Genomic DNA, 24,839 nt, shown 5'->3' on the forward strand with positions numbered 1-24,839 from the left:
GAACCGCTTTTTTCTCTTCAGCACTCCCCTTGGTAAAACTATTGCCTTTGACCTTTGCACCTCCCCTAGAACCTTGGCCAAAATTTTTCTTTTGGGTGGCAGACAAACTTTCTCCCAGATGTCATGAAGAAGAACTGACAAAATCCTTCAGAGAAAGCTTTGCAAGATAGAGAACACAGACACTTAAGTCCTCCTACTTGGCAGTGTTCTTCTGAAAGTCTCTGTCCTGACATTGAGTCCTGCTTGTGGAATACTTCATCTGCTCTCAAAGGAGGGGTGTTATCTCCTTCTGGGAGAAGTTAGATAAAACTACCATGGGCTGGCAGGACACAAAGTACCTTCAATAAGATTAAGCAAATCTATACCAAGTAATTTTGAAACTTAGTTTGTCATTCCAACCTATTGCAAACATCACTGCTACAAGAACCCCTGCATCACTGCAGGCAACAGAAACATGGAAATAGAAAAGCAGAAGTTGTTGGTAAGAAAGGTGCCAAATGGCTATTGATAAATTTTAAGTGAAACTATGCAACTTTCTAATGAAGGCAGGGAGAGCTTGGATTCTAAACTAATTGTTTGATGAAGAAAAAAGTAGAGAGTGCTGGTTTCAGGCAGTGACATCGGAATTCAGTGATATTCACAAGCTCATACTAAAGTTTCAGTAGAAAGAAGGGGAGTGAGAGAGGAAAAGTCTCCAGGCATTATATGCAGGACTAGAGATGTTCTTTCATAGAAACAACCATATTATCACTTCTTCTTACATAGAATTTAAAAGTGTGGGAAAAGGTACCTATATTCTTCCTCCCATCCTTAGAGCAAACCCAATTTGGCATATTTAAAAGAAGCCAACACATATTAAAAATGCCATTGTACATTTATTCTCTAGAACAAGCTTTAGATCTACATGAAGATCATTATACTTTTTAGGTACACATGAGCACACATTTATGCATCTCTGAAGATGTGTCACAAGACAATTATGGCTGCTCAACAATGAACTCACTCACACATGATGGTGCTGAATTTTTAAGATTACAGTTTAAAAAACCAACACATTAACAAAAAAGAGTGCAATCAAGACTATCAAACTGTCAACGACCCAAAATGGCACAGAAAAAAAATTAAACTGACATCATAACAAGCATTTTGGATCAGTGGTAATAATTGCATGACAATCATACATAAATATGAAAGGTGATTGTTTTTTTCACTCAGTCACCTAGGCCTCCTCAATGGAATATTCTTTAGAAATGCGTATTTAAAAATACACTTGATTGTCTAAAACCAATGTTAATTGCCAGCCCCAATGTATCTGTAAAACCTGGAAGTGTACATAGGAATGCTACAGTAGCAGTATGTATTAGAACTCACTAATCACTGGGAGCAAGAAGGAAATATATTACAGTAAAAGTAAGTTTTAAGTGTGTTCTAACATTTCAGTTGTGTCTATATTTACAATTTGTTGAGCTGTTGTGGTTTATATTGCTGACAGTAATATGACTGATACAGGGGTTTAATAAACTAAAAATGAATTAGCATCACTTACTGCTCTATAAAGCTGGAGACAACTACTAGATAGGCTAACTACACCTGAAGATGTTAAAATTTTATTTCCCTTACCTGACATATCTGCTGAGTCTCCTGTAATGGAAAAGCAGCAGAAAAACAATTAGACCAGAAATGAGATAAGTGCTGAAGAAAATATATGCCACATTTAGTGTCATTTCTGAACACACACCTTTATGCCATCTGTTTGCATTGCAGCAGCACCAATACTGCTTTTAGTTTAAAATGAACAATTACAGATAATAGGTGGTCACACCAGAAATTAGATTTCATAGTATGAATGTATTTTGATTTTCATTTAGAGTTACCACACAAAAATACAGTTTTGGTGTATGTTAGGTCTTCCTCTGCCACACTAAATAAAAAACCTATTTTACACACTGCCGATATTTTAACAAATTAAGGGGGAAAAAAGCTGATTTCCATTATGCTAAGAAGTAATATTAGAGTGTGATCTGGACATGTGGCAAATACATCCAAAGTTCTTCTATAGAAACACTAAGAAATCAGGATTAGAAAGATTCAGGCACTTGGAAGTATTACCACAATGCTGTATAACAGCACTGCAGCTTAAAAAAATACTTGAAATAATGTTACTGGAAAATCTTTGAAGATTTACCTCATAATGGTAAAGCTATGTTTGTGCTAGTCATAACAGTAGGAAAAGCAGCAGCAGTTAAGTACATTCTTTATGAAGTACATAATCATTAACTTCTGCTCAGAATCTAAAAATAAGTGGTGTTTGAAGGTATTTTGCTTCCAGCTCATTTTTCAGATTTCTTTCCTTAAAAATATGGGGTTTAGTTTTAAGTGTCATCTGTCCTGACTTCTATGCCTTAATTTACATTACAAAACAGCTAAAATTGTTCTACTGCTAGTTGATGTAGAAATGATTACGAAATAAAACAAGACTGAGGATCCTGTGTTTCTTCTTGTGTAAAATGAACATTGAAGAAAATCCATGCAAAGAACATATTTTCACACTGTACCTACATTCTTCCCATATATTCTAGCATATGGAAAGGCAAACAGGGCTAGATGAAGAAATACACTGAAAAAGGAAATTCCTAAAGAAAACAAAATGTGTGTAATTCCTGCAAATGTTCTTTGCAATCAAACCACAGGCAAAAATCTGTTGATAATTTTTTGCATTTGAATAATTTCCATTAATGATTTCTTTAAATAGATGTGAGGCGAGAAACTCACCAAGAAATGAAGCTATTTTACCTAAGCAGTTACTATTGTCAATGAGTCAATTTCAATGAGACATGCACCTAAAAATCCTGAAGACAGAGGGAACCAGGTAGTAATCTCCAACAACTAACCATAGTTCAATAAGACATCTAAAACAAACCTACAGAAAAAAACCCCACAAAACAAAACACACAAACCAAAACAAACAAAAAAACCCACAAAAACCCCAAAACAAACCAAAACAAAAGCAAACAAAAACTATTACGGCTAAAATAAACTAAGGGAGTTTTTTTGTGTTCTATGCACTATGGAAAACAATTTGGTTTTGGATCTGCTGAGAAACAACAGAAGGGTTGCAGGACTACAAAAATTACACTATTCTGCAAAGTTTAGAAGCAGCAGTATTAGTTCAGCTATGCAGATACAGAGTGGTTTGTTTTTTTCTTTTTTTCTCTTTTCTTTTTTTTTTTTTTTCCCTGGTTAGCTCATAGGTCAACTTTAATGTTAGTATGAAGCATATATATTTTCTTCATAAATCTATATTTATCTGATATCAAAACACCAAGTAGGTATTATAAATTTGCATGATGATGTAAAACCTACATAAAGTCAGATCTAATTTCAGAACTCTGGGTTTAATCCCTGTAGAAATCAAGGGCAGCTCAATTAAGCTTCTTTGGAAGGGCTATGACTCTTTGGAGGGCCTAACACACGCTCATAGTTAAATATAACCAGACTAATTTCATGGGGCTTAAGACTTTTTAAAAAGTCTTTTTGGTAACTCTGAACAAAATATAATCTTCTTTCATGCCTCAATGTCTTTTGTTCAACTTTATTAAATTATACTCAAAGAAACATATAAAGAGGACAGGTAACTGAGTAACACTCATACAAACGGAGATAGCATAATCAAGTATTTTTGTGTTTTATCATGAACTCACAAGGCCCTAATTGCATGCTCTCATGTTAATTTCTTTTTACAAAAATACAAACATACCTACTTGGCCAGTTGCCACTATGTTGGTAAACTTGGGGTGCTGATTTACAGTGAGGCACAAAATATCATCATTGTGTTCCTGGTAAAAAGACTGAGAACCTAAAAAAAAAAAAATTTAACTTGAATTTATACACATATAGACATGGTTAATGTTTGGAAATTTTATAATATTTGTTAGAAAACAGAATTATGGTGATGTTGCAGTGTGGAGCTTAAAATCAGGAAACAGAAACTCCTAAATTTGATTTTGATTAAATCACAGCACTTGGTATCTCTGAGTTATTCCCTCAAGTCTTCTACACCAAGCTGCTTAAATATCACAAAACAAATAGCACTGTGTTACTCTTTAAAAGGTCTAAGTTATCTAATCTAACTTGGTTATGGGAAACGAATGTATGTGATACGGAGGACTGAAAAGTAAAACAAAAAGTAATTAATTCAGACTTAGAAAAAAGATTAAACAACCATAATGACTCCATTGTTCAGCTGTTTTCTTTTCCGTGACCATTGTAACAAGTAAATTTCAGAAAGCTAATACAAAAATAATTAAAACTTTACTTCCTTCAAAATTCAGTCAACAGAAACATTTCAATACATTTAGTTTCCTTATGCAGCTATTATGAATCACCTCAGAAGACTGCATTTTCCGTTACAAAAAATAACAGCAATTTTCCCACATACTTCTATAAAAGGTAAAGCACACCAGCTACTTCATAAACTCTGTATTTCCATGTGTGTGAAATACTGTTTCCTACCTGTTGCCACATTATACAAGATCCCAATAGATGCAGTATGATATATTACATCAGCACCATCATTCAAATAGTGCACATTGTTTCTGCAGTCCTTGCCTCGGTACCCAAATACCAGCTCCAAAATTAGGTCCTAAAGAAAGATATTTAAACCTCTTAGATACTCAAAACCTTAAAGCAGTTATGAACTTTACAATCTTTTCCAGGATTTTACTTTTAAAATATGTCCTTATGCAGAAAAGGAAGTTTAACAATTGCTCACACCAGCAGAAGCTGAGATCCTGCCTTCCCTGTCATCTTACATTGCTGCTCATTCTTGTCCTACACAGTCATGTCAACCAGTCATCTGGTGGATGCTGTAGGACACTTCCACGTGGATACACACACGTATATATATACACAGAAAGAGATACTCATACACTTGCATACAAATAAATAAATTGCAGTGAGCCAAGAAGACCACAGTGCTTCTGATGCAGAAGATAATAAGGAACAAAGAATGACACACATTGGTGCACAGTTTGAGTGCAGTGGGCAATTAAGAAATCTTAATTACAGCTTAAAACTTCTAAAACACTGCTGGCAAAAAGCTGTTCATTATGCTACAACAAACATTTTGTTTAACGTCATAGAAAATACTTCAGTTGAGATGAAGAACTGCCTTTTTCAAAGACAGATGAAATTTCCAGTTCAGACTAACAAAAAATTAGTATATTTATTGGCATTGGCCGTGTCATGAAAAAAAAACCCAAGTGCCCAAACTAAAGGTATCATTAATAGATTTTTTAAAGTAGTTTTATTTTTAAAACTATTAACAATTATGAATTTTAAACAAAGTTTAAAAATAAGTTTATGAAAAATATGCAGTACCCGATGCTTAGTCTTATTATGCCCAATAATCATCCAGTTATCTAAGAGGGCATACTGCTTTCTACACCCTGCATTTAAAAGGTTTAATTGTTCCTAAGAAGTAAACTGTGTCCCATCCCATGTGTAAGAAAAAGTAGTATCAGGCTTTTATGGATTTAAAAAAATAGATTTCCCATTTTTTTGTTTTTTATTTATTTTTTAGTATTTCCATTTTTTATACATTTAAAATGAAACTATAATTTAGCATTTCCACATATTTGTCAATTTCTGGGAAAAAAAATATAAATCTACAAGGAGATCAATGTTTTGCTTACCTCTATAGGTCTCTTCTTTTTCCCAACATTGTTTGTCTGGAGTTTCTCTGGCTGTGGCAATGCCCTACTAACGGGTGGTCTGAAATAAAGAACTGTGAATAAGAGAAGGCTGTCCGTCACCCATTCCATACTAACACAGTGCCTTCCAAACTGCTACTGCATATGGAAAACTTCCAGCCCTATCCTGCTTAACTGATACTTGTGTTCATCTTTAAAAGAAATACCTCTGTCAAAGGAAAAATAAAACCAAAACACCTTTGTTTGATATGGTAGGTTTTTCCAACAATTCTTCAACATTCGATGAGGTTCATGCTAAAGTTTCCTTTACAATCAATGACCACTGCTTCTTGGCTTTTCTGTGCCATATTCTTAAGATGCTGCCAACTGAGTGATCTGCCCTAGTTTTTTTGGTCCTGCTCTGGCAAGGGGGTTGGACTTGAGGAGGTTCCTTCCAACCCCTAACATTCTGTGATCTTCTCTATAGCAATTTTTATTGGACAAAGTTTAAAGGCTTGCCTGATTTATGTTAATACTTGAGATAATCATTCCTGTTCCCACATGCTGCCACTAGGCCCTAACTTTCCCTATTTTTGTAATAATTTGTGAAGAAGAACTCCAGGCACACCTGCCCACTCACTCTTACGTCAACAGACACAAGTTACTGATCAATGCTCAGTTGGAAGTAAATGATCATCCACCATGCAAATGCATGAATACCAGCCATAACTTATGTTCCACTGTTCTGAATACCCTAGATTTAATTAAGAAATCTCAACTAGAAATGTTTGATAAATATCTGTAATGCATATTTCAGATTATGCATGAATGATCATACCTCAAGGATCACAGGAAGGTGTAAGTTTTTTTTGGTGAAAATTATTCAATAATCCTACCTACAGTTTGTTCCTTTCATTATGATTATGATTAAAATTCCTTAATTCCTTTGATACCTCCATAATTGCTGCTCATTTATTAGGTAACTAGGAGCACATTTATGCAAGAAGTTCCTTAGAAAACACACAAAAGTGGTTGCTTAAAAAACACTTGCATAATGTTGATGTTCAATCCTTTTTAAATTAAGCAAATACAACATGCACCTTTCTCTTTTTAAACATGGAAATTGGGAACAATGCTGAGGTGCTGAAAATTGGAGGACTGTATACGAGTGATTCTCTTGGTCTTAACCATTAATTTTCCCAGGCCTCAGAGAGGGGGAAGAATAGAAATCTGTAATAAATACTATTCATGTTCATCAGTTTTCCCCGTTATGTAACCTCCTCTCTCATCCCATGCAACATCTATAGAATCAAAAAGCAAGTTCAGTAGGGAGCATTGCAGGAATGTGAAGCTGGCACACTGTTTACTGTTTCTGATGCTTTTCCTGACATGTTCTAGAACTCAAAAAGGCTTCAGGAGAAAAAGTAATCTAGATGCCAGAGACATATTAAAGACCAAAACAAAACTCACAAAGCCACCTTACCCAGCTGTGAAGCACACCCAAGATATGATACCAGCCTACAAATACATCAGCAGCAAAAAAATCCAAACCTTCTCAAAGAAAGGAAAGTAGAAAAGGATACACTCCTCTTACAGTTCCAGTGAGCCTTCCTAGCTGAGAGAGAAGCATAGTTTCTGATGCTTTTTAGACAGAAGGAAATATTTAAATGTAACTTCCCTTAGATTACGTGGCAGCCAGCACACAGAACAAGAATGTCAGATTCTATATCTAGTAATCTTGTTTATATTTCTCTGTCACTTTGAACTGCAGACAAAGAAGTATATCAGTAACTAATACCATTCCAAATAAATAAATAAATCTGTGAAAAGTAACATGAGCAAATCAAGATTTTGGATCAAAGGCAGGAGACTACTATATATATTACTGTATGAATTAACTGGGAAAAAAACCCCAACACCTGATCTGAAGCAGGAAGTCCGAACTATAAGGAACCGAGTCCAATTCTCTTAGGACAATTCCTTAAATTGTATCCATAAATACATTTTTATGCCCATCATGATTTAGAGCTTCTATGAAGAAAAAAGGCACTCCCAGAAAGGCTATTATTTAGGAGGAATACTGTATGTTTATCCGTTGTCAGAGACCACTGCTGTTTGATTGCCAATTGCAAAGAGATATAGAAATCAGAGACTGAGGGAGGACTGCATAGGTCAGGGGAGATTAAAGGAAATAAAAAGGTTACATCTAAAACAGCAGAGGAAATCCCTGTAATTACATATTTAAGGTAAAGAAAGTAGGTTCAACAAGTTTTTCCCTGACCAAAAAATACCAAAGAAAAACAAACCACCAAAACCAAGCTTAGGAATCAGTAGGAAACTTGACAACCATAGGTCATCCAGACAGCTCTGGAGTAGAAGTGAGTGACAATGCTGGTGCTGAGCAGGCAGGTGGAATGCAAGGGCTGCAGGGTCCATCACTGGAGGTCAGTCCTGCATTACAGATATGGGTAGGGAAGATTGAACAAAACTGCCAAATCTACCTCCTGCTCACTTCAGAATGCTTCCAAATATTTTATGTTTTTAATTTCTGATTTGTCATGGACAATCCAGCAACAGTTATATTACTGGTGCTCTAGAAATTGTTAAAACACAGCATAAGGAGCACATTTTCCACTTGTCATGCTCCTATCTGACACAGAGCACTCAAGCCTTCAATCGCCCCCCCCTCCCAAAAGACAGGAAAAAGAGAGCTACAGAATTAAAAAAAAACAAACCACAAAAATGAAATAGAGCAGGAAAGTGTATCTGAAGTTTCATGAAAGCAGTAAAAACTGAAAGGACATGGTTCTGGCACAGGTTTATGTTACCCAACCTGACCTGGCTGGATGTGAACATTTCTCTGCTGCTTGGATCTAGAATGTGGCATTTTATAACATTTGCTGTCTGCTAATCCCTTGTGATGGAACAGGAGAAGTCAAACACTCACATTATACAACCATTTGAAAAGGCCACCTATATTTAAAGGCTCTACAGATAAACAAATAGAAATATAGGTTGATATCCATCATTAGCCATTAGAGTACATTCACATACAAAAGAAAAAAGTGAATATACATTGGTTAATAAAACTTGACTATTTATACTCAGCTATGTTATATCACAGGTCACCTAAACAAGTTATACAAGTCCCCATTTATGAAAGACTAACTCTGTATTGATTCAGAGCAGTGGAACTGGAATGCAAATCAAAACACGTATGTATTTTCTCCCAATTAAGTTTCAAGATTGTGTATTTAAAAACAGGAATGTTGAAGGACACCAGAATATATTCTTCAAATGCTTTTCTTTAAAGGTTCAAACGCTGAAGATACTTTTCATTTGTTATTTAATGTGCAAGAAAGTAACTAATGGCATAAACACACAGTGGTCATATACCTGCATGTGTAACTGACTGCATGCTCAAAAACTGTGCAAATGATGGGAATGAGAGAATGAATAACACTTTGGGATGAATGTACATATGGATGGTGTCAGTTTGAACCTGTGGAAGGAGAGTTCCAGCCATCTATCATAGGAGAAATAAATACTTTAATATTGGCATTATATTTTCAACATGAAAAAAAAAATTGGCATGTATATATATATTTTTAATGTGACTTTCACTGCCTCCCCAAAAGGTGTTGACCAGCATGAAGCAGAGAATTAATATTAAAAGAAAGCAGTTGTTCTTTCCATTGACTCTCAGCAAGATTTTCAAAATCATTTGTGAAACTTTGTAAATCTGATTTCCCTTAGAAGATAATGAAATCTGGTAGTTTTTAAATACTGCTTCTTGACAACTATTAGTCATCATTATTTTGATGTGTCCTATGAGCAGTAAGTGCCATTTTGTACATAGTAATGTGGATACAGGTCATCTAATACTTAACTAATGTAGCAACCTATACCTTGCTATATATAAAATATACCTTGATATGACAAGTCAGACTGTCCCATCAAATGTAAAACCAACCACTTTTGAGGTGGGTCCAGGAGGGACTGATCTCTGTATTTTAATAAATACTGTTGAAAAATTTGTAAAACATTGGCAAATTTAATGGTCTGTGTATTTAATTTTAGATTGGTAGGTACAGAAATACCTGGTTTATTGTATGGGACAGAACAAAAATGAACACATATAAATTTAAAAGTTGTAATTCTGAAGACTGATAGGTATGTAAGTAATGGTATAGCACCCAACATGACAGATGGCTTTTTAAGGAAAATGAGAGGTCATAATAAAATATGAACTAGATAGCAAAATAAAAGCATTACCTGGAACCTCTTTTCAGCAGCAGGTGGGAAAGTGAAAATGATTACTTATACATAGCCTTAGAGTTGAAATACCTGGTAGTATTTATCTCCATCTTGTCTCATGGAGAATTAAACTCTTCCTACACTCAGTAGTAAAAGAGGTTCAGATACTTTCTGAGAAGGAATCTCTTACACACAAAGTCAAATTACTTGAAAGACATTTTCAGAAGCACAGTCTAAACTGAAGTGTACCTGTGATCCTGAGTATACAAGGATTCCAGTAAAGTGTTACTACAAGATATGTAGCTCTTCTAATATTTGGCAGTCAATGTAAAAAGCCTACACATAACATGGAATGCCACAGATGTACTACCCACACTCTGAACAGTACACCCAAATACCCCATCAATGAACAAATGCAGAAGGAAGGTCTGTATAAGTTATACATATTCTGCATAATTACAAAGAAATACTGACTTTACAGATACACATTTTTTTTAAAGTCTAAATCCAGAATAATTTGATACAGGTTGCTAGCAGTATGATCTAAAATTTAGATGAAGACAGTGGCTTTCTTGATTATGCCAAGTTGTCTGCAGAAGGATGTACAGAGATTAACACAATACCACAGGGATGTAACTTCAGTGTGGAAACAGGGTCCAGGTAGGTATAAGAGGGGTTTTCCTTTCTTAACCACTGTAGGTCCAAGTGTCTTGGCTGCTCAGCCTACAAGTCTGAAGAGTGGCCTGTAGGCTAAGGATTTGTTGTGCTACAAATGTAACAGCATCCTTCTGAGTAGGCAAACATATCCTACATAGAGTAGGTGCTAAGACTCATTACCTAATGCAGGCACCTGAGCTAGCAACTCTGCATGTCATATGAACGTGGACCCAGCAGCTCAGTTCCTTAAGTGGTATAGGTGTATTGGTAAAATGCTGCAGCCAAGTCAGTAACACTTCTCTCATCCCTGAAGCTTTATTTGCTCCAACACAGTTGTACACACGTGGTAATACTCCTCATACAGCCACTTCAGGTATCTCTGAAATGTGCTCCCTGCACTTTTTATTCCATGTGGGACCTCTACACCAACACTGTGTTACAGTCTCACACAAGTTCACTAGAAGTTGGCAGGTTCTCAGGCTATAGCTACCTAAGTCAAACTGTTCCTTACCCATGCCGAAGTATTGAGGAAAAGAGGATGAGATCTTATCACCTCCTCCCAAATAGTCTATTTAGCACCCACTAATTTCTACTCACACTGAGAACTGGGCTTATTCTGGGTGCCTATCTACTCATTTTCAAAATACTATTTACTAGCAGCGACTTAAAGCCTTCAGTTCTATTTCAAAGTATAACTACTTTCCCAACCAGCTTAAGTTATTAAAATGCATTTGATCCCACACTTTGTGTAAATGAACTTACCTCACCACCCCCTGCCTTCATAGGAAGCAAAAGGGAAATAGAAATAAAATAAAAATCAGTATAAAAAGCAGACTTAGTAAAACATTTACCAAACCCAGTACTCAGCGGAAATGAAAATGCATACAGTAACCATATTCTGGTTTTATTCTTCACAGAAACTTTTGTTTCAAGTCTTAGGGCACCAAACTTTTGAACAGTGCAGGCAATAAATTCTTTCATGAACTTTCACACATTCTGAATCAGAACCTAGTTACCTTCCTACAGAACTGTTTTTAATATTTTATCTGAAACTGAAAAACACAACTCGCTCAGCTTCCGGAAACAATTAGTGAAAGAAATACAGGCAGTTTACATTTTCATTTAAAAAGTAAAATCTTTAATCACAGCTTTGACTAACAATAGTAAATATAAATCCAAAATGTTGATATCATGCACGTAATTTCTTTTTGATGTTCGTATCAAACACATCTAACTAGCAGAAAGACCATTTCTCATTTTAAAGGCAAGACAGGGAGGCACAGCTTTATTTGCAGGTATCTATGCTCTCCTTCAACAACACAACTTAAAAACAAAGACACCAAAACCCCCACCAGCATCTGGTTGCATTTCTCAACAAGGTCATCACAGATCTGCCAGCTTCACTGCAGAGAGAAGCACATGCACCGTGACAGAGCTCCTCGTACTCCTGTAGGAAATTTCCAATCTGCTATTTCTTTATATCCTTGCATCTATTTATACTGTTTTGCTCACTTCTCTCTCTTTAATACTAGAGTTCCTCAATTGCCACTGTATTGTGCTAGGAATCAGTCCTTCCTTTTCCCTCACATACACTGTCCACATCCATTTTGCTGACAACAACCAGCAACCTTCAGTGCCCTCTGCTTAGCTGCAGATTCTACAGCAAATTTTGTTCTAGTGGTTATAAATTCTTTTAGTTTTTTAACACCTACTTGACCTGCTGGTCTTATTTTCCTCTGCTCCCACCCCCTTCTCTTCTAACACATATGACAGTGAACCATGCATCTAACATTGCAAAGCAATCAGCTTCATATTCCAAGACTCATAAGAGAAACTGCAGAACCACTGTAGGTAGAATTTCTCAAAGAAAGGAAGAAGTTACCTGGAGACAGAAAGCATGCAAGGAGTAATTACAATTGAAATACTCAGATTAGTTTGCTAGCAAAAAAACAAAAATTGAGAGCTGTCTTTCAGTGAAACAATGGTACAGATTCATGCTGATGATGCCATCACTAGGTACCACTCAGTATTTAAGTTTAAAAAACAATATACTATCAAACATCAGCAAAGAATTCAATTATCTCAAGAAACTCTCTAAACATAATACGTAATTTGTAGTCTTTGGTGCTCTCTGAAAAAGAGACAAAGCCTTAGGCAAGACTTTGCTTAAGTTGTAAGTTTTTTTCTCCAAAGAAATATCTCCTTTCTATACACATCTTTTTAAGTTGCATATATATCTCAGCATAACTATGTATTACTATGATTCATCTTTCCAGATTGCTTTCTTGGCTAGAATTGTAATTTAGCAATTACCTTTCATCTAAGGTTGGCTCCTTTTGCTGCAGATGAGGCTTAATTCCAAACATTGGTCTAATGTTTGTTGATAAGGCTTTGATGGTGTAATTAATTTCATTTTCCCTTGTCACATCACTGTCATAACCTAACAAAATCAGAAAGAACAGTATCAAAATAAGATACTGAGGAAAAAAATACTTAAAATTTGTGAAGGTTTCAACAATATACTGGACTACAAGTGCAATTATACTACGTATTGTTAGTGACATAAATACATAGCATAAAGAAAGTAGCTGGGAATCATGAACATAGCTAATAAAAGACATCCTAAGAAATAAAATTCTCTGCAATATCTTTGTGGAAAAAAATTATTAACAAAGATTCAAGAGACATTCAAAGCTATCCAATTTCTGCTTTGTTTGCCTCAGTTCAGGGTCAGACCTCACTATATGACACCTGCTGTTAAGTTCTGGAAGATTTAGGACACTTAAAAATTACTGATATTATGATCTTGCAATAAATTGTTCTGTATATAAACATCAGTCTATCTCAGTCTACTATGCTTTTGTATTATGGAAACAGATGCCACAGCATCCAAGTAACTACAATCCCTCATCACACAGATCTCAACATAATTCCATTAGAATTAGTGCCCAAATCTAACCAGTGATGAATACATTTTTCTATACAGATTTCTGGAAGATACCTATAATTGGCACTTAATATTTCTTTAATTTAAAGGATGCCAAGATTTTTTTTATATAATCTGACTCAAAGCAGTAAGTCAAGCACTTAATTATGTTCTTCACAATAGTTTCAGTCCTTTCCCCAAAACAAAACTGTACTTAACATTTTTGAGGCATCTCCAGTATTTAAAAAAAAGTGTATAAAACTTCATTATCTCTAAAATATAAATTTTCCATTAATAAAGTCTTCTTGAGATAGTATAATCCAGCTAGTTTATAAATTAAGACTGACCTCCATCTTCCTCAGAATCTAGATCAGACTCTTCACTGTCAAAATGCCTGCTATCACGATGTCCTTCCATCTCGTAAGTCCACAGCATTAAAGAGGTGTCTGCCCCTCCCACGGTGACCAACAAACTGTCATCATACATCCAACGGACATTTGTTACATGGGTACTGTGAGCAACATACCTCTTAAATTTTCCAAACTTTCCCTAAGAAGGGAGAAGAAAAGGCACAGCTCAATTTTAACCAGTGTGCTGAATAAAACTGAAATTTGAAAATTGAAATGTTGCCAGTGCACAACAACATGCTCTTAGCTTCTTTGCAGTTTATGCTTCAGCTGTTTTGCATCTAGGTATCACATGATTTGCAAGGTTCCTCTCCTATGGCAACTTCATTAAATGTTCACCATATTTGCATACAAGCAGGTAAGAACTTTTTGATAAAGAGATTGTAGCAATAAACACTGGATAATTTTTCCTAAGAGAATATAATCTACACAGTAAGAATAATTTAACAGATTAAGAATAAAATGTCCATAGAATATTTTTAATCAATACTTGCACAGTATTTTCATCCCTCGCATGGCAAAATATTAAAAATGGAACATATATTTACTGATAAATATACAAGAAAAATGGAAAGGTTTTAGAACAATAAAAAGATAATGTGCTTCTGGAATGGCTTTTCTATGATGTATGATGAAATAATATTAAGTTCTTAGAGAAAAAAAAAAGTGAGGTTGGACTGAAAGTTTACAGAATCATGGGCAAAATAAAGGTGAGGAAGAAATGTTCATTGTCTTCCAAAACAAGACCTTAAGGGGCTAAAAATGACACTGATAAAAACCACACTGAAGTTATAATTAGACAGTGCCTGTCCCATTCCCATTATTACAATTTTCCCTGTGCACTTGCCACTGTCAGTGATAAGACATGAGATGGCTCTTTGGTTTAATCTGCAATGGTCATCCTTACTAATAGGAAGTTTAATGCATTGCAAATTGCAGTGTAATATTGAATGACTTCTTTGAGCATGAGGACAAAAGTATAAAAGCACTATTTTCTTCTGAGTGATGAATCTTTACAGTTCTGAAAAGGCAGTTTTACTAATTAATCTGCTCCATGAATAGCTGAAAATTACTTACTTTAGCAGGGTATCTAAACAGTTTCACAAATCCAAAATCATCTCCTGTGGCTAATACTTTACTGTCGCTAGTGAGGCATGAAGCAGTTACATCTGTGACTTCACCAATTATTGGCCAGATTCCTTCACAGCAAGAGCCCAAAACACTTGTCCATGATGCCCAGCCAATCTTTTCTGCCTACAAAAACAATCTGTTTGAGACAGAGCATGCTTCTTCCCACAGTTTTCTTCCATATCTGCCTTTTTAAAAAAGTCTTTGCACTGACAGATGTTACATCTAAAAAATAATATCTTAACATCCTAACCAGTTATTTTCTGACTATTCAGGATTTCACAGGAGACTCTTCATTTTACCACTATTAACTTCCAGGTTCAAAAACTTCTAAAAGTATTTATAAAATTTGTACCTTACCTGCTCTTCCACGCTAAGAAAACAACTCAATAGCATAGAGAATATTATTTGAAAATTATACATTTCCACTCTGCTGAACAACAATGCTCTAAATCTGAGAAAACAAGTCAGTATTATAGCTACAATGTACTACATTTGCCTATGAGCATTACATATAGTATACTGCAGTGTTACATATAGGCATGAGGTCTTCTACAGCAAGGTTAGGGCTAAGTAGTCTGCAAAATGTCTTCTAAGGTGTTTAGGTACCTAAAGAGACATACAGAAGTCCAGTGAGATTTTCATGACTGCGTAAATCAGCCAAATGTCTGATTCTTAACAGAAGAGAAAAATGTGATACTCTCTGTGTGTTTTATCATCCCAATTACATTATCTAATTGAACAGAAGGTTTTTCAACAGACCAGTTAAAATTATAGTTTTATACATAATTCCCTCTTATGTTGTATAAATGGCTGTATAACTCTAACTTGCAAACAAGTTACAAAGGAAGGCTATTCCCTCACCTCCAAACTAGGAATTGTCTGTTTTTTCCCACGAGGAGCTTCAAAGAATAACTGCTCTTTTGCACCAGTGTTGACTTGCAAGAGCTTCCCTATAAAATGTATTAAACATTGTATATTAATATTAAATAGAAGATTCCACTTTACAAAAAAAAAACAAACACAAAAAAACCCCAAAAAAACAGGAAAAGGAGTTATTTTTAAATTATTATTTCTAAGAGCATTACATAAACTATTTATTTCCCTTGGTAAATGCTGCACACGTAAACAGTGGATCTGAGTGCTCTGACCCCTTAAATTCACAGTTCTTTCTCCTCTCTTTGAAAGCTGTAGTAATTTTCATTAATGTTGCTGTCCCCCTCCTGTTTTCAAAATATTACATTGGACTGTTTCAAAAGGGATTATGATGAGGAATAAGAGCAGGAACTAACAGATTGCACAACTGCACTGCCTTGTTTTTGTATGAAACACAACTAAAGTTAGTATTTAAATTAGCCACTTATTAAGACCCAGGAAGACAGAAAATCCAGTATTTCTGGCATTTTTTTACAAGGATAGATATTCCTGAGCTACAGATGCAGCTTCATGATACAGTACATAATTAAAGAAGTAGAATAGTAGAACTATAAACACAGAAGATGTAAAAAACAACAAAAAGCACAACAAAAAAACCCCAAATAAACCCAACCAATCAATCCACAGAGACAACTTATTTTTACTTCAACTTGCGCAACCTCTAAATAAATAAATAAATAAATACTAGTTAAAATGATGGGTTTATATTTATTCAGATGCTGGAAGCATATTCGTAAACTGAAGGATCAAATCTGTCAATGAAACTATCAATTCATCCTGTAGATGTACTTTGCCTGTAAAGTAATCAAAACTAGACTTTTAGAACAAATGCTACTTACCTCTTACATCCCAGTCCATGTGGGTGATATAGCTGGAGGCTCCCTTGCAGATCCCTACACGTTTACTGCTCATTACATTGTAAATATCTACAAAGTTGTCACAGGATGCCACAGCTAAGTACTTCCCAGCCCCTAAAATACATCCGTAGAAACACAAGACGTTTTCAAAAATTGCAGTGCTCTGTATATTAAGCACAAGTACATTCTGGAATTAAGCTTTATGCAAGTTAGATTTCTTTGAAATGACCTAGCTAATTTACACATAGTCCCCGAGAGACTTATGTTCATATCAAATAATCAAAACCAGCATGAAATATACAACCAGTACATCTTCAAACACTAAAAACTTTTAAATGAAATTTTAAACATTTATTGCACTTGGAGAATGTTTAGGCTTAGGTAACCAGAAAGTAATATTGCATAAGAACTGGTAACAGTATTTGCATGCAATTTCTCTTACAGAAGAACATTTTCACTGTAATGGTATTATTAGTTTAGGTCATATGTATGAGTTCCTAAAAAAGAGCTGTACAGTTTCAAAAAAACTAGCCTCAATGGGAATGCTAAGCACTGTAAGGGGAAACAGTAGAAAAAAGAAGATACCAAAACTTTCACACACATCAGTTTCAAGCATTCTCATTAGTTAACAGTAACCTCAGTGAAGAGCCAAACTTAAGCAGCTCATAAAATGGAAGCCTAAGGACCTGGGGAGGCTGCTGGATATTAATTACGTACAACTGACAGTTACATTCAAAAAGTTACTGTGAGCAAGCCTACTCTAATAATCTCACCCCTAAATGAGCAACATAAGACTTCACACCCAGTATTTTTCAAATATTTAATATTAGTCTTGCTGACTTGTTACATGTAAAAGAGCACTACAAACCTCTACTTATTTTATCTTGCTTGAGCAACCTTGATATAAAAATAATAACTTACCAGGAGAAAATCTGATCTCTGAAATAACGTCTTTTCTGTGCTGGAAAGAGACTAGATCCTCCAGGGTATCTGCATTAACTATCAAAAAACTTCCATCATTGAGACCAACAGCTAATGCTTTTCCATCAGGAGAAAAGCAGCAACATCTGCCTCCTATGAGGAATACAGAAATAGCATTCAGGTACACTTACAGTGCAAAATCCCTTTTCCACTAGTAAAGGAAAGCTATTCTTAAAGTCTAAAGACATTTTTTAGATGCTGCCAAGATCATTTCCAAGCTCTACATCTGTGATAGCACACAGAAGCTACTGGCAAATGGACAAGTACACAATCCCAGAATCTTGGATCACATTTACTTGCATACTAATTGACATCTGTTCTATATCAGTAATACAGATTAATCACTATTGTCTGTGCATGTTTTATTTGCTTTCCTTCTTAGTATGTGGTGCAAATTGTTTGTTACCATTTGATCTGGTAAGGAGAACACAGTTGGCAAAGACCTTCTGGAGTCATAGAATTCAGTCATTTGTTATCATGGTCACTATGTCATTTAGTCCTTTCAATAAATATGTCAAGTTTCACTTGAAAAACAGATTAATTTCCAATCTAAATTTATGTATGGTCAGCCTATATTTTTCCATGCCAGAATTTCTCATTAGCATAAATATTTTTCCTTACTATTTGTTCCTGTAGTTAACTTATACGCAGTAATCTTTTATTTAGCTGACTCCACCACAAAGCTTCTCATTAATTATCCTGTAGCTCCTCTTTCTCCATACTCAACTTTCAGTTTAATTTCGTTCAGCTGAACACAGACGAGAAGTGCACAACAAAAATATTCTGATCAGTCTCTTGTAAGTTACATTAATACTTTGGTATGTTCTGAGAAAAATGCCTCACTATTGCACATAGAGGTCAGCTAGAACATCCTTAGCTTTCTGCTCCTCAGTTACTCCTCAGCCACACAGATATTTTCTTACAGTAATCAAGTCTTGCTTTTTTTAATTACCAAATATTGTCTCATTTCCATTACTGTAGTCTGCAGAAGTATTCATCTCTTTCTGTACAGTACACAGGTGCTTTCTAGGATCACCAAAGCATCTCAAAATGTGTCTCATCAGAAAACTACGTCATCACAGTCCTTAATTTTTTGCCAAAACTACTCTTAAAAATATTAAGAAATAGCAGCTTTAAGACTTCAGCGGGCTCGAAACTTTCTTCTTTAATCCCTGTTTGTGCCAACTCATGACTCTTAAATTTACTTTATGAATCCAAATCACCTTCAACTACACTTCCTAAAAGGTTTTGATTAAAATGCTTTACTGAATGCCAAACAGATAAAGCTTAATGTATTTGTCTAGCAAAGCATATATATCATTAAAAGCCCGTTAAGACCAGTCCAGTCTAATCTTTAAAAAGTCTCCTTATATGATGTTACTCACAATAGATTTTCCATCTGTCAAAATATAATTTAGCTATATAGTATATAATGAGTAAGAATTTTATAACTATTCTCTTTGCTTGACATTCCAAATTCTTCTAACATTCACAAAGAAGATAAATTCAACATTACTTCTAAGATGTCTTATATAAATTTTTAGATTCAAAGTCCTTTAAGGTTCAAAAAAGCTTGCAATACTATATGCAACATGACCCATTTATGTAACTGGCTCAACATTTATTGTAAATTCACTGACTTAAATATGTTACAATTGCAAATAATCTTGAGAACAGTATTAAATAGAAATCTTTCATACAGATTCATTAGCTTCAGGGCTACGTAACTCGTGAACACAGCATCAATAAAATAAGCCAAGAAAGGAATGTATTCAGTCTTGCATTTGAAAGATTCATATTGCCAGTAAATGTCAACTGAATTCACTTAAATACTTTTCATACTACGCATCTTACCCTTCTTCAACTTGCGAACAGCTAACATACAATGGCTAGGAGATAAATCCCATATTCTTAAGGTTTTGTCATCACTTACAGTGGCACAAATAGGTAAATGAGGATGAGTAGCTAGACCCCAAACTTCCCCCTCCATGTGACCCTGAAAAAACAAAATTAAACATATGACTTTCTATTTTAAACTGAAATATGAACTAGTACATGTAAGGAAGTTTAAAAAAACAGAGAGAGAACATGTGTGTCTTTAGAGGATAATCAAGAAATATCTGCATAGAAACACAAAACACCTGAAAAAAACTCTCCCCGTTACTTACAGTAAAAGTGCAAATTATAGCAATTAGTACTACAGACGACTGAAAAAAAATCCTCACAAACAACTATGTCAATAGCATAGACAGTGGGATAGAGTGCACCCTCAACAGCTTTGCAGACAACATCAAGTTGAGTGGTGCAGCTGACATGAGTGGTGCCCAAGGGACAGAACGCCATCCAGAGGCACCCAGACCAGCTTTACATGTGGGCCCATGTGAACTTCATAAGGTTCAACAACATCAAATGCAAGGTCCTCCACCTGGGTCTGGGCAAACCCCAGTAACAGTACAGGTTAGGGGATGAAGGGATGAAGAGCAGCCCTGTGGAGAAGGACTTGCAGGTACTGGTGGATGAAAAGCTGGACATAAGCAGGTAATGTGTGATCACAGCTCAGAAAGCCAAACGTATCCTGGACTGCATCAAAAGAAGTGTGGCCAGCAGGGTGAGGGAGGTGATTCTTGCCTTCTACTCAATTCCAGCAACTGGAGTCCCTGTCAAGTCCTGTCCTCTGTGCACAGGGAAGACATGAACCTGTTGGAACAGGCACAGAGGAGGGCCACAAAAATGATCAGAGGGCTGGGGTACCTCTCCTATGAAGACAGGCTGAGAATTGAGGTAGTTCAGCCTGAAGAGAAGGTTCTGGGGAGACCATATTTGCAGCTTTTCAGTATGTAAAGTGGCCTATAAGACAGACAGGGACAAATTTTTTAGCAGAGTCTGCAACAGGACAAGGGGCAATGGTTTTAAACTAAAAGAGGGTAGATCTAGATCTAAGGAAGACATTTTTTACAACAGGGGTGGTGAAACACTGTCACAAGTTGCTCAGAGCTGGGATAAATGCCTCATCCTTGGAAATCATAGAATCCTAGAATCATAGAACTATTCAGGTTGAAAAGACCCTTGGGATCACCGAGTCCAACCATCATTCCTACTCTACAAAGTTCTCCCCTAAACCATATCCACCAACACCACATCCATCCTTAAACGCATCTAGGAATGGTGACTCAATCACCTCCCTGGGCAGCCTATTCCAGTGTCTAACCACTCTTTCTGTGAACATTTTTTTCCTAATGTCCAGTCTAAATCTACCCTGTTGCAGCTTGAAACCATTCCCTCTTGTTCTGTTGCTAATTACCTGTGAAAAGAGACCAGCACCAACCTCTGTACAATGACCTTTCAGGTAGTTGTAGAGACTGATGAGGTCTCCCCTCAGCTTCCTCTTTCTCAAACTAAACATTCCCAGCTCCTTCAAACGTTCTTCCCAAGATTTATTCTCTAGGCCCTTCACCAGCTTCATTGCCCTCCTCTGTACTCCCTCTAGCACCTCGATATCTCTCTTGAATTGAGGTGCTCAAAACTGGACACAATACTCCAGGTGTGGCCTCACCAGTGCTGAGTACAGGGGGACAATCACCTCTCTCTTTCTGCTGGTCACACTATTTCTAATCCAAGCCAGGGTGCCATTGGCTTTCTTGGACACCTGGGCACACTGCTGGCTCATATTCAGCCACTTGTCAATTAGAACCCCCAGGTCCTTTTCTGCCAGACACTTTCCAGCCACACTTCCCCAGCCTGTAGCAGTGCCTGGGGTTGTTGTGGCCCGAGTGAAGGACCCAGCATTTCACCTTGTTGAAGCCCAGACCATTAACATTACATATTACGTTGGCCACTCAGAAGCGTGAATTAAAGATCCACAGTTTGATATTAAATATGGAAAAAATCATGATAGGATGTAGAAAATCTGTTTTGTAGTCAGGCTTAAGAAATGAAATCTGGTACGGCAAAGAAAACTGACGTTTTTTACATAATTACAAAGAAAATCTGAAAGTAAACCTCAAGCCAACAACTTCAAAAATAAGTGCAATTAGTACTCAGAAAAAGTTAGTAAGGTGTTCAGTGAAGGAACCTCTGTTTCACACACTTTTTTTTTTTTTCTAAAAAACAGAATTATGATCTTGGTCTGTGAGAAAGGATGAACTTGTTGAACAAATTAGCACAAGAAATTCTATCATCTGTCACACTCATTAAAGTGTCACAATGGACTAGCTGAGCAAGAAAAGTTGATTAAGTGATTGAAACCTGCTAACTTCAATAGTAGTTAAAATGCTTGTTGTTTCACAAGTCTTTTACTTGAGTAAAACTGTTTGTAGTATGGAATATTTGACTGATATTTAACATGTACCTGAACCAGCAGAGTTATTGGTCCACTTTTATCCACCTCCAATATTTCACCATTTTTTGTGCCCACTAAAATATGACCATGTCCTAAAGATATGGCACGTATAGAAGGATTATCTTCTAAGAGGAGACCTAGAACATGAAAATGTTAGAAGACAGAAGATTCTCAAGTATGCCTTAAAGAGGATTCTTCATACATATGTACATTGCATTCTCACTGTAGAAAAAGATACTCAGTAAAATCAAGTAATAAGATATCCCTGCTTGGGACAGCTTATATGTTTGGATTGATTTGGAGTATTTAGCAATTACTCAACTGACACTAATCTTCCCTCTCAACTGAGTATCTCCAAAGTTTAACCAGCCTGACTCATGGATAATCTAAGTGAAAAAATGTGCATATGAAGTATCAACTACACTAATATATTGCTAAAACTTCTGATACCTTCAAATCTGGCTTTTTATTAAGCAGATATGAAAATAACAACTCTGCAGCAGAATGTTTTAGTTAATGGCTATTTCCATTCATGCATTTTGAAAATCAAACCATATACATCAGAACACAGCAAAAGTAATTGTAAGGCTTGGAAGGGGGAAAAGAAAAGGCTATCCAGAATGTGGAATAGGGAAAATTTTAAGTCAGCACTAAGATAAAGAATAAACAAAAGAAATAGCAGTAACAGGAATTAAAATGTCCTTCAATAACTTCAAAAGACATATTCATTAACCACAAATTAAGTCATAAAATGTACCATTACCTTACAAAACTAACCACAACTCTGACTTCCATCCCTCCTCCATTAAAAAAAAGATAGGACAAGATACTTCATTATTAGAAATACAATAGGTTTTTTGTTTGCCACTTAAAAAAAACCAAAACACCTGTGTGGTAAGAGACTCATGGTTAAACCAACTAATTCAGACGAAGTAAATACTTATGATCTGTACTCACCAAATGAGCAAATGGACACTGGAACACACCATTCCCCTCCCAACACAAAAATTACTTAAGTTATTTCTAAGTCATCAGAAGTTATAAAAAAAAAAAATAGCATTTGTGATTTTCAACAGGGATTTCCTCCAACTGCAAAAGCCAACCCCACAGAAAGAGTTTTCTAAAGAAAATGTTTTAAAGAGAGTAAAAAATAGGATAAAGTCTGTGTTACCTTTAGACCCAGGGGCCAAAGCAGCCCTTTTGATGGCATAGGTTTTGAGACAACGTTCAAATGTATCATCCCAGAGAGCTACTACCCCATCCTTTCCTCCAGTGACAAATCCCTAAGGTGGGGGAGAAATAATCCCAAGTTATAATCAGTTATTATATTTCCTTAATTTTTCAGTTATTTCTGCCAGTACTGAAAAAGGATACCACACTGTAATGCACAGAACTGCAGATGTTAAAGATTAAAAGATCAGGTCTAACAAAATTATTGAATACTCCTCCAGATGGAGGCAGCACAGTTCTGTACAGTTCATGTTTTAAAACTTTCTAACAAATAAACTTCTACCATACTAGAAAAATAATTTAACTGACATAGTGGTATTTAGCGTTTGGCATTTCACCTCATTACTGCAAGACAAATTTAGTACCACTCACAAAAATTTGATTAGTGCCTAAATTGTTCAAATATATACACATTTGTGCCATGATGTCTTAAAAAATTATTTACAACTATTTAATGAAACCACGCCTATACTTAATACTGAAATAATTAGTACTTTCCTTTGCAGAACTTGCCATATGAAAAACACATGCTTTGTCCAAAGCTACTATATAGCAAAACTCAAATATTAGAAGGTGGAGTAACTTGGTCTAACCTAGCAAATCACAAACATAAACATAACTTCAAGCACACAAGAAACTCAACTCATTCACATTTAAGCCCATGCCTAAATGTCCTCCCAAGTCAAAAGATGTTGAAAATCAGGAGTACTTAGTGAGCTACAGATTGAATGCTTCTACTACTAGACAGCAATTACAGCACAAAACAGTAAAAGTACAACCTTCCTCCTCTCTCAAAAGCTCACATTAAATTAATTAAATTAAATTTATGGGTGCTTAAACAGAAAAGCATTTTATCATAAGTCACTACTATTTCTTCAACAAGAGGTCATGAAAAATACTGAGTAAAATTTCACTGGACCACAAAGGTTTGAAAAACAGCAAGAATTAGACACATGTCTAAAGTTCTGTTTTAAATCTAGACCTCACAAGGCTTTTCTACTATGGAAATAAAGCCATGGATTCCTGAGTTTGGGAACAGCTTAACTTAATTGACATTTTTTTGGTCAGACATTAAAGAACAATGAGCAACTTATTTACTTTTTCCAAGGCGTGCATGCTGAACACAGGACCATCATGTGCTTTTACAGTTTTTATGAGAAACACATCTCTCCAAATACACACATCCCCCGTGGAAGTTCCAGAGAATGCCATCTCTTCAGTCCAGCCATACACTGCACACATCATGGTATCAGTTCTTCCCAATGCACCTATGCTGCCCTTTCTCCCAATTAGTCCTCCGCCTGGGTTCAAAACAAAAACAAGCCATCAGATCTTTGCAGAGAATAATTTTCCAGAAATTACACAACCTTACCCAAAGCAACAAGCCCTTTTCTCTGATTCCATCATGCTCTCAAAAAAATTAAGCCTAAG

At 35.7% G+C, this 24,839-nt stretch overlaps 1 protein-coding gene across 1 annotated transcript in view; it reads right to left on the bottom strand.

Annotated features, from left to right (window-relative positions):
* Window positions 1–24,839, bottom strand: part of EML5 (echinoderm microtubule associated protein like 5) — an 83,088-nt gene that overhangs the window by 14,245 nt on the left and 44,004 nt on the right. Inside the window, exons 19-34 of the mRNA XM_010003743.1 lie at window positions 24,507–24,709; window positions 23,350–23,461; window positions 22,188–22,315; window positions 19,694–19,835; window positions 17,780–17,932; window positions 16,841–16,972; window positions 15,930–16,018; window positions 15,015–15,191; window positions 13,878–14,079; window positions 12,918–13,044; window positions 11,367–11,381; window positions 9,966–9,974; window positions 5,694–5,772; window positions 4,513–4,642; window positions 3,758–3,856; window positions 1,621–1,641 (exon numbers count right to left, since the gene is read on the bottom strand). Of these exons, the coding sequence (XP_010002045.1) occupies window positions 1,621–1,641; window positions 3,758–3,856; window positions 4,513–4,642; window positions 5,694–5,772; window positions 9,966–9,974; window positions 11,367–11,381; window positions 12,918–13,044; window positions 13,878–14,079; window positions 15,015–15,191; window positions 15,930–16,018; window positions 16,841–16,972; window positions 17,780–17,932; window positions 19,694–19,835; window positions 22,188–22,315; window positions 23,350–23,461; window positions 24,507–24,709 (1,818 nt within the window). The remainder of the gene's footprint in view (window positions 1–1,620; window positions 1,642–3,757; window positions 3,857–4,512; window positions 4,643–5,693; window positions 5,773–9,965; window positions 9,975–11,366; window positions 11,382–12,917; window positions 13,045–13,877; window positions 14,080–15,014; window positions 15,192–15,929; window positions 16,019–16,840; window positions 16,973–17,779; window positions 17,933–19,693; window positions 19,836–22,187; window positions 22,316–23,349; window positions 23,462–24,506; window positions 24,710–24,839) is intronic.

Source organism: Chaetura pelagica, unplaced genomic scaffold, assembly GCF_000747805.2.
Source record: "Chaetura pelagica isolate M959 unplaced genomic scaffold, ChaPel_1.0 scaffold48, whole genome shotgun sequence".
In the NCBI taxonomy this organism is placed as follows: Eukaryota; Metazoa; Chordata; class Aves; order Apodiformes; family Apodidae; genus Chaetura; species Chaetura pelagica.